The sequence below is a fragment of the Myotis myotis genome, unplaced genomic scaffold, assembly GCF_014108235.1.
Source record: "Myotis myotis isolate mMyoMyo1 unplaced genomic scaffold, mMyoMyo1.p scaffold_m19_p_3, whole genome shotgun sequence".
Taxonomy (NCBI): domain Eukaryota; kingdom Metazoa; phylum Chordata; class Mammalia; order Chiroptera; family Vespertilionidae; genus Myotis; species Myotis myotis.
In genome coordinates, this window is record NW_023416335.1 from 104,354,911 (window position 1) to 104,373,795 (window position 18,885).

At 39.9% G+C, this 18,885-nt stretch overlaps 1 protein-coding gene across 2 annotated transcripts in view; it reads right to left on the reverse strand.

The window, feature by feature from the left end:
- Positions 1-3,859: 3,859 nt before the first annotated feature.
- USP18 (ubiquitin specific peptidase 18) overlaps positions 3,860-18,885 on the reverse strand; it is a 56,149-nt gene continuing 41,123 nt past the window's right edge. The window contains exons 4-10 of one of the 2 annotated variants that reach the window (XM_036301394.1): positions 14,331-14,410; positions 13,882-14,028; positions 12,991-13,086; positions 10,574-10,741; positions 6,316-6,447; positions 5,764-5,813; positions 3,860-4,501 (exon numbers count right to left, since the gene is read on the reverse strand). In XM_036301394.1, coding sequence (XP_036157287.1) covers positions 4,456-4,501; positions 5,764-5,813; positions 6,316-6,447; positions 10,574-10,741; positions 12,991-13,086; positions 13,882-14,028; positions 14,331-14,410 — 719 coding nt within the window. In that variant the 3' untranslated portion in view covers positions 3,860-4,455. The remainder of the gene's footprint in view (positions 4,502-5,763; positions 5,814-6,315; positions 6,448-10,573; positions 10,742-12,990; positions 13,087-13,881; positions 14,029-14,330; positions 14,411-18,885) is intronic. The other variant, XM_036301393.1, reaches the window with a different exon arrangement.

Genomic DNA, 18,885 nt, shown 5'->3' on the forward strand with positions numbered 1-18,885 from the left:
GAACAAAGAATGATCTTGAAAGCTACACCCAAAGACCTAATTTCAAGAGTGCATTGTATGTCTTCCCATAAATGTGCTAAAAGTTTCTGCAGATATAAAAATGGCAGCAAAAGTGCTATCCATATGCTTTCCCTTACCCAGAGAGTTACAAGAACAAATGGCCTAGACGACCTACACTGTTTTTCTCCTCAAAAAATATTCCACATTTTATGAAACTAGTATACTATAAAGAAGATCCACGTAAATTTGATAAAGTGATATGATTGGGGAGGTGCATGGATACTGGTGTTACTGAAGACACACATATAGCAAGTTGATTATTTCTAGTTTTACTAAATTATTGTCACTTATTTCTAGGTGTGTGTTTGTTTTGTTTTTTATTTGTTTGTTTGTTTTTGGTAGATTTGATATTTAGAGAGTTTCCTTTGTTATTCACTATTCACTAAGATATCACAGTTTGAGAGAGGTGTTTACCTTCCCACTTGACTATTTAGTAAATTGATGTGTTTGTTTTTGCATCTCATAATCCCTTGGATGAAATAATAACTAATAGGTAATTTTTTTCTTAGAATCTTTTATTACACATCAGCAAGTATTTTGTTGTTGTTGTTGTTTGTTTTCAATTTCCTCCTCTCTATTTGGCATTAGAAAAGGCTATTGAAAATAAGGGAGAAATGTTTTTGTTTCATATTTCCTTGAAATGTTCTTATGCTTAATATGTTTTATAATTAAATATTCAGTTTAGACCCTGAAAAAGGTAACCCATTTTTGATTTGTTTAATAAATACGTGTTTCCACTTTTAGCAGTATTATGTAGGGAATTTAATTTTGTGTGAAAAAGACTGTGTGAATGAGGTTAAAACTCTTAGAGTTCACAATGGTAGACCCTGGAATTGTATAGGAATGTCTATGAAACGCTAAAAATACATGTAAATAGAGACTTAATGTCTGTAGGGCAGTACTGAAACACAGAAAATAAAAGTTCAAACAGCTGGGAAATTACGCGTGTACTGTTTATATTTATAATTTCAAGTCAGTGACTTGGTGTTTTAAAGGAAAGTGATTAAAATCCTCAAGAATTCAATTATATAGAGCTTAGAACACTATGTGAATGAGGTTAAAACTCTTAGAGTTCACAATGGTAGACCCTGGAAATGTATAGGAATCTGTATGAAATGCTAACAATACATGTAAATAGAGACTTAATGTCTGTAGGGCAGTACTGAAACACTGAGAATTCAAGTTCAAAAAGCTGGGAAATTACGAGTGTACTGTTTACATTTATAATTCCAGTTCAATGAGTAGGCGTTTTTTAAGGAAACTGCTTAAAACCCTTAAGAACTCACGTTTATGGAGCTCAGAACACTATCTAAATGCAGATATTCCTCTTAGAAGTCTCAGTGATAGACCCTGGAATTGTCTAGAAATATATATGAAACACTTGGATTACAAGTAAATAGAGCCTTAATATCTGTAAGTCAGTACTACAACACAGAATTCAAGTTCAAACAGCTGGGAAATTATGAGTGTACAGCTTAAATAAATAATTCCGAGAAATGAGTTGGCGTTTTCTAAGGAAAGTGATTAAAACTCTTAAGATTTCAAGATAGAAGCACAATTTATAATAGCTAAGATTTGGAAACAGCCTAAGTGCCCATCAGCAGATGAGTGGATTAGGAAACCATGGTACATCTACACAATGGAATACTATGCTGCTGTAAAAAAAAAAAAGGAAGTCTTACCATTTGCAGCAGCATGGATGGAATTGGAGAGCATTATGCTAAGCAAAAGAAGCCAGTCAGAGAAAGATAAATATCACATGATCTCACTCATTTGTGGAATATAATGAACAACATAAACTGATGAACAATAATAGAACCAGAGGCATAGAATCATCGAACAGACTGTCCAACCTATGAGGGAAGGTGGGGAGTGAGGGGGTAAGAGATCAACCAAAGGACTTGTATGCATGCATATAAGCATAACCAATGAACACAGACGGGGGGGGGGGGTTGGTTGGGGGGGCGGTGTGGTGAGGGCATGTGCTGGGGGGTGAGGGCCATTTTGGAGAGGTCAATGGGGGGAAAAGGAGACTTATGTAATACTTTAAACAATAAAGAATTTAAATTTAAAAAAAGAGTAAAGTTGGAAGGATCACAATACCAGATATCAAGTTATACTACAAAGCCACTGTAATCAAAAGAGCCTGGTACTGGCACAAGAACAGGCATTTAGATCAATGGAAAAAACACACAAAGCAAAACAGCCCAGAAATCAACCCAAGCCAATACACTCCATTAATATTTGAAAAAAAGAGGCAAGAACATACAAGGGAGTCAAGACAGTCTCTTCAATAAATGGTGTTGAGAAAATTGGACAGATTTATACAAAAAATGAAACTAGACTACCAACTTATACCATAAATAAGAATGAACTGAAAATTGTTATAAAAGACTTAAATATAAATTGTGAAACCATAAAAATCCTAGAAGAAACCATAGGCAACAAATTCTGACATCTCTTGTAGCAATATGTTTGCCGCTACATCTCAAAGGAAACTAAGGAGAAAATAAATAAATGGTACGACATTAAGATAAAAAGAAACCATCAACAAAACAAAAAGGGAGCACACTGTATGGGAGAACATACTTGGCAATGAAACATCTGATAAGGGGTTAATTTCCAAACTATATAATGAACTCATACAACTTAATAAAAGGGAGACAAATAATCCAATTTTTAAATGGGCAAAGGACCTAAATACACACTTTCCAAAGTGGACATACAAATGGTCAAGAGAAATATGAAAAAATGCTCAAAGTCACTAACCATCAGAGAGATGCAAATTAAAACAACAATGAGTTATCTCACAACTGACAGAATGGCTACCATCAACAAATCAACAAATGACAAGTGCTGGAGAGGATGTGGAGAAAAGGGAACCCTAGTGCACTGTTGGTGGGAATGCAGACTGTTGCAGCCACTATGGAAAACAATATAGAGTTTCCTTAAAAAATTAAATATAGAAATTCCATTTGACCCAGTGACCCCACTTCTACGAATATATCCTAAGAAACCTGAAACACCAATCAGAAAGAATATATGCAACCCTATGTTCACAGCAGCACAATTTGCAATAGCTAAGATCTGAAAACAGCCCAAGTGCCATCAGTAGATGAGTGGATAAAAGAGCTGTGGTATATCTATACCATAGAATACTATGCAGCAGTAAAAAAGAAGGATATCTTATCATTTGAGACAGCATGGAGGGAATTGTAGAATATTATGCTAAGCAAAATAAGCCCACCAGAGAAGAATAAGTATCACATGATCTCACTCATGTGATACTATAGAAAAAATAAACGGATGAACAAAATAGATCCAAAGACATAGAAGAGGGAAGGCGGGGTGGGTGGATGGGAAGAGATTAACCAAATAACTTGTAACCCAGGCACACAAACAATAGCGTGGTGAAGGCCTGGGGCATGGAGTGTGTGGGGGCTAGAAGAGGTCAATGGGGAAAAAAGGGGGGACATCTGTAATACATTCAACAATAAAGATAACTTAAAATTAAGTTATTAACTTCTTAGTTCAGTTCAAGCTCCTCTACATTCAGAGCCCCACATACCTGCCATCATTATCACTTGCTTTCTTCTTTCGAAGCAAGGTTGATAGGCAATTTCTGAACCTTGAGCCTTGCCTTTTTCAGCCATGCCATTGAGTATGCTTTTCCCTATAAATGCATTGTCTTCCATCCTAAGCCTTTTTCCATCCTGAAGTCTTCTCCCATGGCTCCACAATGGAAGTGATTTCCCTTTACTCTGAATTCCTATACCAAAAACCTTATGTATTTTAATCACTGTCCATTAAACTGCAAATGCCTTTGAGAGAAAAACTTTATTCATTATTGTGCCTAGCATGCATTCTTATGAAGAGTGGGTAATCAATACATATTTGTCACTTGAGTTTTATGAAATTAACATGGGTTTTAAAAATAAAATTTTAAAGTATAAACAAAAATTATATTCAGTCAATACAAACCAGTACGGTCATACTAAATTGTAAAATATTTAAATACTTCCCTACCATTGCCCCTTGCCACCTGAATACTTCCCACTACCATTGGTGGCCAGGTCTCTCTTCCCCTGAAAGCATCTGGACTCCCACAATCTCCCAACTAAGCACTTGATGTCTTACACAACTGGGAACACACAGGACACTGCTCCAACCATGTGGCCAGAATCAACTGATGGAAATATCCATTCTGACTGATCTAGATCTGTGCAGTATCACTGTTTAAAACTTTTGATAATTATCCTGATTATAAATAAAGTTTAATTATACAATTTGAAAACAGTGCTTCTCCTCATTGCAAAATCTTTTTAAAAGAGCAAATTCAGGAATAGACAAGGAAAATGATACTTTGTCAGTTCCTAAAGATTTAGGATACATTCATTAGGACTCCGTCTTCATGTACACCAGAAGGTAGGCAGTTTCCCGCCTAGAAATAAAAAAATGCAACATCATAGCAGAAATGCAACATTCATAGTTAACTGATACATTATTAATTCACAGTAGGAAAAAAGTCAACAAACTTTCCAGGTTGTTGGATAAAGTCTTCATCTATTCATCACCCCAGAGGAAAACAAAATGTGTGACTTAGGAAAATAACTAACCTGCAGTTAGTTAATATCTAAATGAGGGGTTGACAAACTAGGAATCCATGAGTCAAATCAGATCCTGTATTTGCAAATAAATTTAACTGGAACACAGCTATGCTCATTCATAAATTATCTGTGGCTGCTTTTGATGACAAAGATAGAGTTGAATAGTTGCAACAGAAATTGGCCCACAAAGCCTAAAATATTTATTCTCTGGCCCTGTATAGAGAAAGTTTGCCAAACTGTTACTTAAATAATGGGGAAGTTGCTGGCAACCAGAAAGTGACAAAAAGTGATCATTCAAAGGAGGTGGTTATAAGAAAGTAGAAAAAAGGAATATTGGAGAAGGATTTCAAACACAAATTCTAGCTCATTCATTATTTTTCAAATGATCCGGCCTACTTCTATGGCTAAAATCATCTCAAATATCACCCTAACCCAGAAACTCAGCTGGGAAAACCTATAAAATCTCTGATTTAATTTCACCCAGCTTTTTTTCTTTTCAGTTTCCTCTCTGTAGTTATTGATTTCTAAAAAATAGTTATTGATATTTACTAACACAAGCCACTGCACCAGACAAAGAAAGAGAAAATGAGTGATCGATCCTTGCCCCCAAAGAGTTTGTGGTCTAATGTGAAAGTTACATAAACAAAAATGACAAGAGTGTGACCCTTTTTATAAAAGAAGTATGCTCAAAACGCAGTGAAAGCACTGAGAAGCCCCTACAGACATACCTGGGTGAATCAGTACAAGGCATTAAAAGAGTAGGAAAAGACCATGAGCAGAGGTACTGAAGTATGGATAGGACTTTGCCTTGATGATAAGTTAAGAGAGGGTAATACTGGCCAGAACTGCATGTGCAAAGTCATGAGGGGAAAATGGAGGATCTGATGTTTGGGGAGCAACTTCCTCTTTAGTTATTGTTGGAGTCTAAATTGTGAGAAAATATGGTGCAATGGGATGGGTACTGAAAGATGAGGCTGGCCAGTCAGTCGCTGAGGAGTTATGTAAATATAAGGGGCAGCTGAATCCATGAGAGTGTCACACGGCAATAAGAATCCTGTGTAAGCTCATTGGTTTCCATCACTAACACTTCTCTTACCAGCGGCAGTTATGATTTCCATAGGTACATCGGATATCTTCCCAGGATACCTGGAAGTATATAACATAGAAAGTGAAGCAACCAGCTGACATCTGTGAAGCATCCAGAGAGTACAGGGTGCTACATTCTGCCCTCCCTCACTCCTTCAGATAAACCTACCCCTAGGAACTCCCAAAACCCACAGCATCTAGTGATAAATGCCATGTAAATGAAATTTCTTTCAGTACCCTTGTCCCTCTGTTTACACTTGGTTATGTTCAGCCCAGAGTTCTAACTTCATATTTCTAACTTTTCTTGCTTTCCATATATTTCCCACAGAGCTTGAAGGCACTGAGCTTAGAACATCAAAAATATAGACATTGAGCTAAGTGGACTCTTAGAGACCATTTGGACACTTCATGCAGAAAACAGCTTTCAAGCTCATAAAATGTCCCACACACAGAGAACAATAATGTGGCTTGCTTGACCTTGAGGACCCATCTAGCCCTGGGCTCAGAATATAGCAGAGGTAGCTAATCTAGGGCAAGAGGCAATTTAGATGATGTTCCTTACCCAACAAACACTGGAATCATTGAAACAGAACCATTTTCCATCTACAGAATTCCGGATATAGGCACAGTAATGACCAAAGTCAGGCATCCCCACATGGGCAATCACAGCAAAGAGTTCATATAGTCCTTCAAGCTGAAAGAACACAAGGCATAAAATTATTTACCCATCATCCTTCTTTTTCTAACCTTACTTTAAAATAAGGAAACATTTCATTACTTGTTTATTCAGTGAGTACTCCAGGCCAGGCCCTGGTACTTCAAGGGGACTAGAAAACATTCCTTGACTTCAATAATTTCACAGCTAAGTAAGCCAGAATTAGAAGGTCATGTTTTATACCAGATGTATTTACAGGTAAATTCTGGAAAACTCAACTTTTGCACAAAAAAGGAAAAGGAACAACCAGCTGAGGAAAGGCTGAGGAGCTGGGGGAAAAGCTCTCCAGAGAAGACATGCTTGAAATGATCTTTTCCAGAATGAACAAGATTAGTAGACAAGTTATGGAAAGGGGGTATACTCAAAATAGACCCAGAAACTGCAAAGGTTTTGCAGCATAACATTGCAGAGCATATTGAGGAAAAGGAAGTCAGGGAGGGCACTGGGAAGTCCATAAGATTTGTGTTTGAGAAATGCACTGAAATAATGTGGTTTGAAAATGGATTAAGAGTTCATGTGAGAAGGAAACCAATGAGACACGTTAGAGTACCATGATTGTGCAAGGGAGAAATGATAATAACCTGAATAATATCAGTGTGAGCACTAAAATGATAATCATTATTGACATAATTATTAGCTAACTTTTAGCATTCACTATGCATTTGGCCAAGTTTTTACATGCATTATTTCATTGAATATTTACACAAGCCTACAAATCCTACTTTGCAGAGGTGAACTCTAAGCTCATGGGGGTAAAGTAATTTACCCAAAGTTCAAAAGAGGTAGGATTTCAACCCAGGCCAATCTGGTTTCAAAGCTCAAGCTTTTAAACCCTACACTATAGTGAGGAAGTGGTAGTAAAGGTGGAGATGAGAAAACAGATTTGTGCAAAATTAAATGTACACTGTAACTGATTGGATGCAGAGATGGGGAGTAAGCCAAAGGCACTATAAAGATGAATCCCAGATTTCGGGAAGATACTGGTACCATAAAATTAAATATGGAACAGAACTGTTTGGGAATTAAGATAATGAATTTGGGGACTGTGTAACAACATTCACTAGGAGATGAGTATACTGGTTTGGAGGTCAAGAGAGAGATCTGGACAGGAGATACATATTTACAAGTGTTCAGTTTGAGGTGATCATTGAAACTATGAGAATTAATACAATGATATATAAAAAATGGGAAGAAAGAATAAAATTAAAACTAAATACCAACATGCCCAGCCTGTGTTGCTCAGTGGTTTGAGTGTGGTCCCAGCCTGTGTTGCTCAGTGGCTTGAGTGTGGGCCCATGCACCAAGAGTTTGCTAGTTATGTTTCCAGTCAGGGCATATGCCAGGGATGCAAGCTTGATCCCCAGTAAAGGAGGTGCAGGAGGCAGCCAATCAATGTTTCTCTATTATCAATGTTCCTATCATCTCTCCCTCTCCCTTTCCCTCTCTCTAAAAAATCAATTAAAAATAAAAATAAATAAATTACAAAAAAGGATGGGCATGAAAGAATCCAGAAAAAGAGAAAACTAGGGTAGATAAATTTTGGAGAAAAATAGGATCATTAGCACAGAATATCACAGAAATATCATGTAAGACCAAGAAGTATCCATTAGATTTGGCATTAAGTGATTCTATCCACTCAAACTTAGAAAGTCAAGATAAATAATTCTCTATGAAAAGGGGACAGTGGTAGGAAAGACAGAGTTTTGATTTATTATGAACAGGATCTCCATGTTAGTTAGGAATATTCTATTTTCCCAACCAGTCAAATAATGTTCCTAACCTGAGACTTAGAAACAGGATCAATGAAGCAGGACAGGGGTGAGGATAGTGCAAATGATGCTAAGTTACCTAAAGAGGGGCTCAAATTATTCTCTATTTTCATTTGGAGACTTTATGTTGGATTTTTAAAATGCAAGACAATTATCTAGATCTAACTACTTAGTTTGCAAGAAATACAAGGATAGAGGAACACGTTAAATCTCACTAACCAGCCAATGTTAGATATCTATTAAAAAAAACTCAACCAAATGAATTGCAAGGTAAAGAAAATGAGAGAAAACATAAAATATGAAACTTAACCTAAAAGAAGAAAGGAAGGGAGAGAAGGAGGGAACAGACTTAAGCAAATGCACATGCAGACCTTGTTTATATCTGGATTCAAACAAAACAAATTACAAGGCAGTCAGGGGAATCTGAATATTGTCTGGATATTAGATTATATTAAGGAATTATGAGGTAGAATTGGTTATGTTTAGAAAAAGCATGTTAATTCTTTAGATAGACAGTGAAATACTAATGAAATGGTATAATATCTGGGTTTTACTTCAAAATAATCCAGGAGACTGTCAAGGAAAGAAGAGAATAAGGGTATAGATAAAGCAACTAGCCATGAGTTTTGGTAACTGTTTAAGCTGCTTGATGGACATGGGGGTTCATTGCATAATTCGTCACTACTTTAGAATATATTCAAAATTTTCCACAAATTTTTTTTGTGGTTGTTGTTGTGTGTGTGTGTGTATGTGTGTGTGTGTGTGGGCGGGGGGGGGGGGGGTGGCAAGATTTATTCCAGTTGAAATAGAAGGCTGCCTGTGGGTTCCCAATGTCCCATCTCCCTCATCCCAAATTGGAAAAAATCCAATCTTGTCTTCATCAAGATCAGAACAAAGGCCAATGTCCAGAGTTTCTGTTTCCTATTAAAGCTTAGTCCTTTGAAGCTCAGGAGGTCTGCCATGGGCCCTAGGCAGGGCTGCTAAACCTACATGGTTGCTATAGAGATAATACAGGAAAGAACGAATGAGTGCACATTATTGAGGGAGAGAGATAACTCTTTGTTCCCTGGGGTTATATGTTCTCAGGCTTGGGATGCACCAGGAGCTTTTTCAAAATAAACAACCAACTTCTCAAGCTTTCCCAAGCTTGCACTGGGCCTGCCTCCTGACCAATCCATTCTTTCTCCAGGTTAGATGGACAGGCCTCTATGGTCAAGCACCTCTCCTTGCATCATTTTGACTTCTAAGGCATGTGCTTACCTCCACTTTCATTATTCTATCCCTTTCTCCAGTGATCTGCAGGGGAACAAATCGGGGGTTCCCTGGGGAGTGTTGTTTTTAAGTAGAAAAAATTTTTAGATATACTTCATCAGGTAAACTGTGCAAGTAAAAATAAACAAAACTAGGGGAAAAATGAGAATCCTATAAAGTGTATATGCCCTGAATTGATAAAGAAACTATATTATAATATAAGCTATTCTAACATATTATCAGGCCTCAATATTTAAAATACTAGAGCATGAATAGTAAACAGACCACTGGAACAAAACAGTTCAGAAATGGGTATATACAGCTAAAAGTAGAATGTGCTAAATGTATAATTTCAAACGTATAGAGAAAATATATTTATGTCACTTTTTTCTTATAATTTTCCAATAAGTTATTAGCTCAGGACAGTTGAATTCAACTTTATTTTGATTAAATTTGGTCCAATGTACTGGACACTTCCTTATTACCCTCAAAGTGGACATAAGCTGCTTTAAGAAGAAAACTTGGTTGGTGTTATATTTAGAGCCCATTGTGGTTACCTATGTACATGTAAGTACTACACATCTTATTAAAAGGAAGGTCCTGAATTATGGGTTCTTTCCCTCAGGTTCCTACTCCCCATGCTATGAGCTATATGAGTACAAACCCAATATTTATAAATATAGTCTTTTGAATCTTTAAGAAAAGCAGCTATAAAGAGCAAATGAGGGTGGTGGTGGTGGTGGTGGTGGTGGTGGTGGTGGCATGGTGATAACAATTCACCATTGTTGTTCAAAAACACACAGGTCTCAATCATTAAAATATTATTTTTAAAAATAAGCGTTTCTTGAATATATGAAAATGTTTCTATTAATTACACCTTATTGGTGGTGAGTTTTCCTTCCTTTTTGTATACCAAACATGAAGAGCAGAAGACATAATTTCTGAGATGAAAGAATGACACAGATGAGACACCACAAAATGTCATTTGAGTGTGTAACTTCAAGCAGCCTAGGGGAGATGGGCAAAATCAAAAGGACACAGTGTCTAATGAGATGGCAGTGGACAGGAGGTGAGGAGCATGTCACCTGGTACTCAGCATTGCAGAGGTCGTTATCAGTCAGAAGAAACTGATTTAAATCCAAGCTCTGGGGGAAATACAGTGAGTGGCAGATTTTTTCTGTCCGTGAATTCCTGATGGAAAACCGCATAAGGTGGATTGTCAAGGTCTGGGGCAAATGCGTCAGCTTCAAGACCTACAAAAGCAAAATCACTGTGGAGATGAAATCCTAAGGCACTTGAAATGGGTAAATTCAGAGAAATACCACAGCAAAAGGTATGTTAAAAGGGAAGCAGATACATATCCCATGGATAAAGACAACAGTGTGGTTAAGGCCAGGGATAGGGTGGTAGGGGCTGGGTGAAGGTGGGCAAAGGGAGAGGAAGGGAATGGGGACATCTGTAATAGTGTAAACAATTGAAAAAATAAATAAGTCAATAAATAAATAAAATCTCTTCTTTTTTATAAAATATTTTATTTATTTTTATTTTTTCAAAATTAAATTTTTACTTATTTACTTTTAATTCTTTATTGTTAAAAGTATTACATATGCCTCCTTTTCCCCCCATTGTCCTCTCCCAGCCCACCCCCCCCCAACCCCCCTGAGCCCAGGCCTTCACCTGCTATTGTCTGTGTCCATTGGTTATGCTTATATGCATACAAGTTCTTTGATTGATCTCTTACCACTCTCCCACTCGCCCACCCTCCCCTGCCTTCCCTCTGAGGTTTGACAGTCTGTTTGATGCTTCTATGTCTCTGGATATATTTTTGTTCATCACTTTATGTTGTTCATTATATTCCACAAATGAGTGAGATCATGTGATACTTATCTTTCTCTGACTGGCTTATTTTGCTTAGCATAATGCTCTCCAGATCCATCATGCTGTTGCAAATGGTAAGAGTTCTTGCTTTTTTACAGCAGCATAGTATTTCATTATGTAGATGTACCACAGTTTTCTAACCCACTCATCTGCTGATGGGTCCTTCGGCTGTTTCCAACTCATAGCTGCTTCTTCCATTCCCTTAAACATTGTGCTGCTATGGACATAGGGATGCATATATTCTTTCTTATAGGTGTTCCTGGTTTCTTGGGATATATTCCTAGAAATGGGATTACTGGGCCAAACAGGAGTTCCATTTTTAATTTTTGAGGAAACTCCATACTATTTTTCACAGCTGCTGCACCAGTCTGCATTCCCAAGAGCAGTGTATGAGGGTTCCCTTTTCCCCACATCTTTGCCAGCACTTGTCATTTGTTGATTTGTTGATGATAGCCATTCTGACATGTGTGAGATGGTACCTGATTGTTGTCTTGATTTGCATCTCTTGAATGATCAGTGACTTTGAGCATTTTTTCATATGTCTCTTGACTTTCTGTATGTCCACTTTCAAAAAGTGCTTAGTTAGGTTCTTTGCCCATTTTTTATTGGATTGTTTATTTTCCTTTTGTTAAGTTGTATAAGTTCCCTAAAAATTTTAGAGATTAACCCTTATCAGATGTAACATTGGCAAATATGTTCTCCCATGCAGTGGGCTCTCTTGTTATTTTGTTGATAGTTTCTTTTGCTGTGCAGAAGCTTTTTATATTGATGTAGTCCCATATTGCTATGAGATATGTCTGATATTTTGCTGCCTATGGATTCCTCTTCTTCCATTCCCTTAAATATACATTTGAGAGACTGCTTTCTCTGCTATGAGTGTTGTTAAATAAACATAGAAACAATTTAGATATACTACATTATCTCCTGCTACTGGCATTATCACCAATCCAACCTAGATAATTTAACAAGCAAAAAGTACATTCATCATGTTTAAAACTTTAAATATTGATAAACTTAAAATACTAAATATTGTTATAGCATTTAATACGAGAATTTCTGTATTACCAACATTTTTAAAGTTGTTATGAGTGTGAAATGATAAAAAATTAAGTGTATTAGCAATCCTCTATTAATTATCTAAATGTAGTGTCAGTGAACACAGTGCAGTTTCTGAAGTGTTATCTTTTATTCTAATTGTTTTCTGAAATGTCTGTTTAAACTACTAAAATACATGAGCTTGTAAAAGAAAAAAAGAGGGGGAGCAGAATGATACAATACACAGTGGAGGTCCTATTGGCTGTCTGTTGAGTTCTTGTGCAGAAGGTCTGAGCAGCCCAGATTCAGTACAGGCCCTGGAATCCAGGGCAACAATAGAATCTGCTCTATGGAGTTAGTCTAGTCTTGAGGAAAAAACTCTGCCCCTGCTCTAAGACCTTCTCTTCTTATCCTTAAAGGCTCTGTCCCTCTCAGTGATGTGATCTGAGGAGCCCTAGGATCCAGGGGCTCAATTAAGAATCCCTCCCTCAGTCCCCATGAGGTGCCTTGGTGACTCTGTGAAGTCTTTTGGGAAACCCTCATGGGGAAACCTGGACTGGGGAAGAATCTGGTTTCATGGAGTGAGTACCTGTTTCCCACGGGTCTTCTTCCCACAGTTCTCACAGAAACATTTGTCCTTGTTTGACAACTCCCTGGGCTGGAAGAAGCAGTGAAGGGCATCCTCCTGTCCCAGGAGAACAAAAAATAAAACAGGGTTGGCATTTCCCATCTAGAACACATCCCCTCACCCTGCAGACGGAGATTTAAGTTTTTATTTTAGTTATCTCTATGTCCCCCTTAATGTCTGGCCCAGAGGTCAGGATCTCAAAAAGTACCTACTGATCAGAAAGAAAAAACAGGAGGGGGCACTTGAAAGTGGAAATAGGAGGGGAAATTATTTTTTGTCAAATCAAAGGAGAACTTAGGCAGAGCCATGCAAAGAAAACAGAAATGACTTTTTAAAAGTCAAGGGTGAGCTAAAAAGCCCAATTAGTAAACTGAAGAAGCAAGAAGGTGAAAGGATTAGGCAAAAAACAAACACACACACACACACACACACACACACGGGTGAGCAAAAGTAGGTTTACAGTTGTGAGTACATGAAACACAGAGTTTATTCTTGTAATATTATTTATTCTTGTATTATATATTTTTCCATACAAACAACTATAAACCTACTTTTGCACACACACACATACACACACACAGACATACACAACAATATGATGATAGTCAAAGGGAAAGGGGTGAGGGTAGGTGGAGGTGGGCAAAGTGGGGAGAATGGGGATGGAAAGAGACTTTGCTTGGGGTGATGGATGCACGATGCAGTGTGCAGATGATGTTTTATTGAGTTGTATATCTGTATGGTTCTTTGAACCAATGTCACCCCCATAAATTCAATTTTTAAAAAAAGAATCAAGAGGCATTGGCAACACTGGGTTACATGGGAACAGGAAATTCACAAAGAGAAATCCCTTACCACTGTTTTCAGGGGCTTTGAGTCCATATCAAAAAGAGAAAGTGGGAGGGTCAGCATGCTGCTGGTTCTGCTACTCTCTATGGTACATTCAAGGCAAATAAAGGACTCCTTCATCCGGATTGTATATAGGGCCTGCAGTCTCTCTACCTATAAGACAGAGGAGGGGAGAGATAAGAAGGACACAGAGCCATAAGTGGACGAGGTCAGGATAATTTCCAGAAGTGGGAGCCACGAGATAGGAGCTCCAGAAATGACAGCCACTAATGCTCTTGGCTCTATTAAAAAAGGTACAAAATAATAACATTAATAATATTATGGAATTGTGATAAGCATTTCATAGAATTTTCTCTTTTACTAGTAACACCCTCTATACATTGCATTAACAATTGCTTAATGAGTTAAATGAGCAGCATCTTAAACTTTTTAGTTCTCTATTCCTAGAATCTTACCAAGTCCACATCAGTGATTTGGCCCTTAATTAGGTTCCAGATTGTGAAGTAGAGTTGAGCAGCATCATGCTGGACAAACACTGGCAAAAGAGACAAGTAACAGCCCAATTAGTGAGGTCACCACGAATACTTTTCATGCCCTTCTGCCCTAGCTACCTAGATGCACATGAGCACTCACCACTTTGCATTTTCCTAGCCTTTGTCTCATTTTAAGGCTGTTTCCACTACATGTTAGGAGTTAGAAATGGAAAAAAAAGGTTGGTATTGATTTTGCGAGTTCCTCTTAAAAATTAAAATCCAAATTTTCTGTCCTCTGATTTGCCACCCATACCTATTGGCCTCTACTCAGGGACACAGCTAGATAAAACCAACAGTCAACAGTGGATTCTTTCCTATGTCTACCAGGTATGCCAAACCAATACTCTAATTAGATTCCTATGGCCACCCATTTCTCTGTCTTTATGTACTTATTTTTAATTATTTATTGTTGAAAGTTTTACATATGTCTCCTTTTTCTCCATTGGCCTCTCCCTGGCCACCCTCACCCTCTAGCATATACCCTCACCGACCCCCCTAGTGTCTGTGTTCATTGGTCATGCTCATATGCATGGATACAAGTCATTTGGTTGATCTCTTACCCCCTCCCTGCCACCATCCCCTGCCTTCCCTCTGAAGTTTGTTGGTCTGTTCGATGCTTCTATGTCTCTGGATATATTTTTGTTCATCACTTTATGTTGTTCATTGTATTTCACAAATGAGTGAGATCATGTGATATTTCTCTTTCTCTGACTGGCTTATTTCGCTTAGCATAATGCTCTCCATGTACATCCATGCTGTTGCAAATGGTAAGAGTTCTTGTTTTTTTTATAGCAGCGTAGTATTCCATTGTGTAGATGCACCACAGTTTTTTAATCGACTCATCTACTGATAGGCACTTAGGCTGTTTCCAAATCTTAGCTATCGTAAATTCTGTTGCTATGAACATAGGGGTACATATATTCTTTCTTAATGGTGTTTCTGATTTCTTGGGATATACTCCTAGAAGTGCGATCACTGGGCCAAATAGGAGTTCCATTTTTAATTTTTGAGGAAACTCCATATGTTTCCCACAGAGGCTGCACCAGTCTGCATTCCAACCAAGAGTGTATGAGGGTTCCTTTTTCTCCACATCCTTGCCAGCACTTGCCATTTATTGATTTGTTGATGATAGCCTTTCTGACAGGTGTAAGGTGGTACCCGATTATTGTTTTGATTTGCCTCTCTCAAATGATCAGTGACTTTGAGCATTTTTTCATATGTCTCTTGGCCTTCTGTATGTCCACTTTGGAAAAGTGACTATTTAGGTCCTTTGCCCATTTTTTCATTGGATTGTTTATCTTCCTTTTGTTAAGCTGTATGAGTTCCCTATAAATGTTGGAGATTAAACCCTTATCAGAGATAACATTGGCAAATATGTTCTTTCATGCATTGGACTCTCTTGTTATTTTGTTGATGGTTTCTTTTGCTGTGCAGAAGCTTTTTATTTTGATGTAGTTCTATTTGTTTATTTTCTCCTTAGTTTCCATTGTCATAGGAGATTTATCAGTAAAGATACTGCTATGACATATGTCTGATATTTTGCTGCCTGTGGATTCTTCTAAGGTTTTTATGGTTCCCCATTTTATGTTTAAACTAGTGGCCCACTGCACAAAATCGTGTATGGGGGAAGGGGTACCCTCAGCCCAGCCTACACCCTCTCCAATCAGGGACACCTTGGGGGATGTCCGACTGCTGGTTTAGGCCCGATCCCACAGGCCTAAATCGGCGGTCAGACATCCCCCTCAAAATCTGGGACCGCTGGCTTCTAACTGCTCACCTGCCTGCCTGCCTGATTGCCCTGAATTGCCTTTGCCTGCCTGCCTGATTGCCCCTAACTCCTCTGCCTGCCTGCCTGATTGCCCCTAACCTCTCTGCCTGCCTGCCTGATCACCCCTAGCTGCCTCTGCCTTCTTGCCTGATCTCCCCTAACTGCCCTCGCCTGCCAGCCTGATCTCACCCCCAATTCATGAACGGGGCTAAGGGGTTCCCTCAGCCCAGCCTGCACCCTCTCCAATCGGGGACCCCTTGGGGGATGTCCAACCGCCGATTTAGGCCCGTGTGGGATCAGGCCTAAACCAGTGGTCAGACATCCCTCTCACAATCTGGCACTGCTGGCTTCTAACCACTCACCTGCCTACCTGCCTGATAATCCCGAACTGCCTTTGCCAGCCTGCCTGATTGCCCCTAACCCCATTGCCTGCTTGCCTGATTGCCCCTAACCTCTCTGCCTGCCTGCCTGATGGCCCCTAGCTGCCTCTGTCTGCCTTCCTGATGGCCCCTAACCCCTCTGCCTGCCTTCCTGATTGCCCCTAACCCCTCTGCCTGCCTGCCTGCCTTGTCACCCCTAACTGCCTCTGCCTGCCTGCCTGATCACCCCTAACTGCCTCTGCCAGCCTGCCTGATCACCCCTAACTACCCTCCCTTGCCGGCTTGATCTTGCCCCCAAGTTCCCTCCCCTGCCGCACTGATTGCCCCCAACTGCCCTCCCCTGCCAGCCTGATATCACCCCTAACTGCCCTCCCCTGCTGGCCTGATTGCCCCTAACTGCCTCTGCCTGCCTCATCGCCCCTAACTGCTCTCCCCTGATGGCCTGATCTCACCCTCAACTTCCCTCCCCTGCCAGCCTGATTGCCCCCAACTGCCCTCCCCTGCCAGCCTGATATCACCCCTAACTGCCCTCCCCTGCTGGCCTGATTGCCCCTAACTGCCTCTGCCTGCCTCATCGCCCCTAACTGCCCTCCCCTGATGGCCTGATTGCTCCTAACTGCCTCTGCCTCAGCCCCCACCACCATGGCTTTGTCCAGAAGGAAGTCAGACATCTGAAAGATGGCTGGTTGACCTGGTCTAATTAGCATATTACCCTTTTATTAGTATAGATAGATTATATAGGATAGGATTGCTTAAATGGAGCAGGGGGAAAGCTTTTTTCAACAGGAGGACATTCTCTTGGCAGACAAAAACACATAATCTGGACTGACAGCTAGCCATATGCACTATACTGGCAAAGCAGTCATTAAAAAATTGAACTGGGAGAAACTAAGATGGTGGCATAGGTAAACACCAGAAATTGCTGCCTCCCACAACAACTTCAAAAATACAACGAAAAGACAAGACAGACATCATCCAGAACTACAGGAAGGCTGGCTGAGTGGAAATTCTACAACTAGAAGGAAAGAGAAAAGTACACTGAGAGCCAGAGGAGCTGCGGAAGTAAAGTGCAGAGGTATGGAGGCTCAAGCGCGCGCAGGGAAGGGGGCTGGCACCTGAGGACGCAGCTGTCTTTTTGAATCGGGAGGGAGTCACAAGCTCCCGACTGCTCTGAACTCCAGTTCCGGGAAGTCTCTGGGGACCCAGGACTCATATGGGGAGAAACTAGACTGTCTGGCAGCAGGCAGAACTCTGAACTTGAGGGTGGCTTTCCCTCAGAGGTGCTTGCAGCAATTATCAGGACACTGAGACGTGCGTCCCCTTAGGGCAGGGATGAGGACCAGCCATAGCTGCTTGCTCCGCCCTTTGATTCCCTGAGACCCCGCCCCACCCAGGCTGTGGCAGAGGCTTTTGCATATGAATGCCCTGGCCCTTTGCAACCTGAAAATTACCTAACAAATTGCAGCTGGGCCAGACATACCCAGAACTTCCAAGTGAAGGCCCAAGGTCCCACAGAAGCTTGCATTGCTTCACAGCTGGGCCTCATCAGGGCACCTCCAAACTCAAAAAAAGGAAGGGGAATCTACAGTTCTCTTAGTAGCTCCTGCTGGGTAACCTCAGGCAGAGGCTAAATTAGCACCTCCTTAGATCCAAGAGCCAGTGTACCCAGTGGTCAGAGTGGGACCATCCAGATTACAACTCCTCAGATCCATAAGGGACACACTCAGAGCGCAGGCTCAGTGAGCACCAAAGCCACACTGAAGCAAGTCTTGCCCCAGAAGGGTGTCTCCAGCACAGAAGTTCTCCCACTGCAGACACAGCTGAATATCACTGCCAATTGGCCTGGAGGTCAATTCCTCCCAGTGATCCTACAACAATCAAGGCATAACTACAACAAGACTGTGCACAAAGCCCACAATGGGGTGCACCAAGAGTGTCCACCTCAGGTAACTGGGGAGGCTGAGCCACTGGGCCCTACAGGACACCTAGCACACAAAACCGCTCTACCAACACAGGGAAGCATAAAAAATGCGGAGGCAAAGAAACAGGTCACAAATGACAGAAATGGAGGAAAGCAAACGACTGGATATAGAGTTCCAAACCACGTTTATAAGGTTTTTCAAGAATTTTATGGAAACCGCCGATAAATTTAGTGAGACCCTGGAGGATATGAAAAAAGACCAACTAGAAATTAAGCATACACTGACTGAAATTAAGAATAATATACAGAGATCCAACAGCAGACAAGAGGATCCCAAGAATCAAGTCAAAGATTTGAAATACAAAGAAACAAAAAATACCCAACCGAAAAAGAAAAAAGATTCCAAAA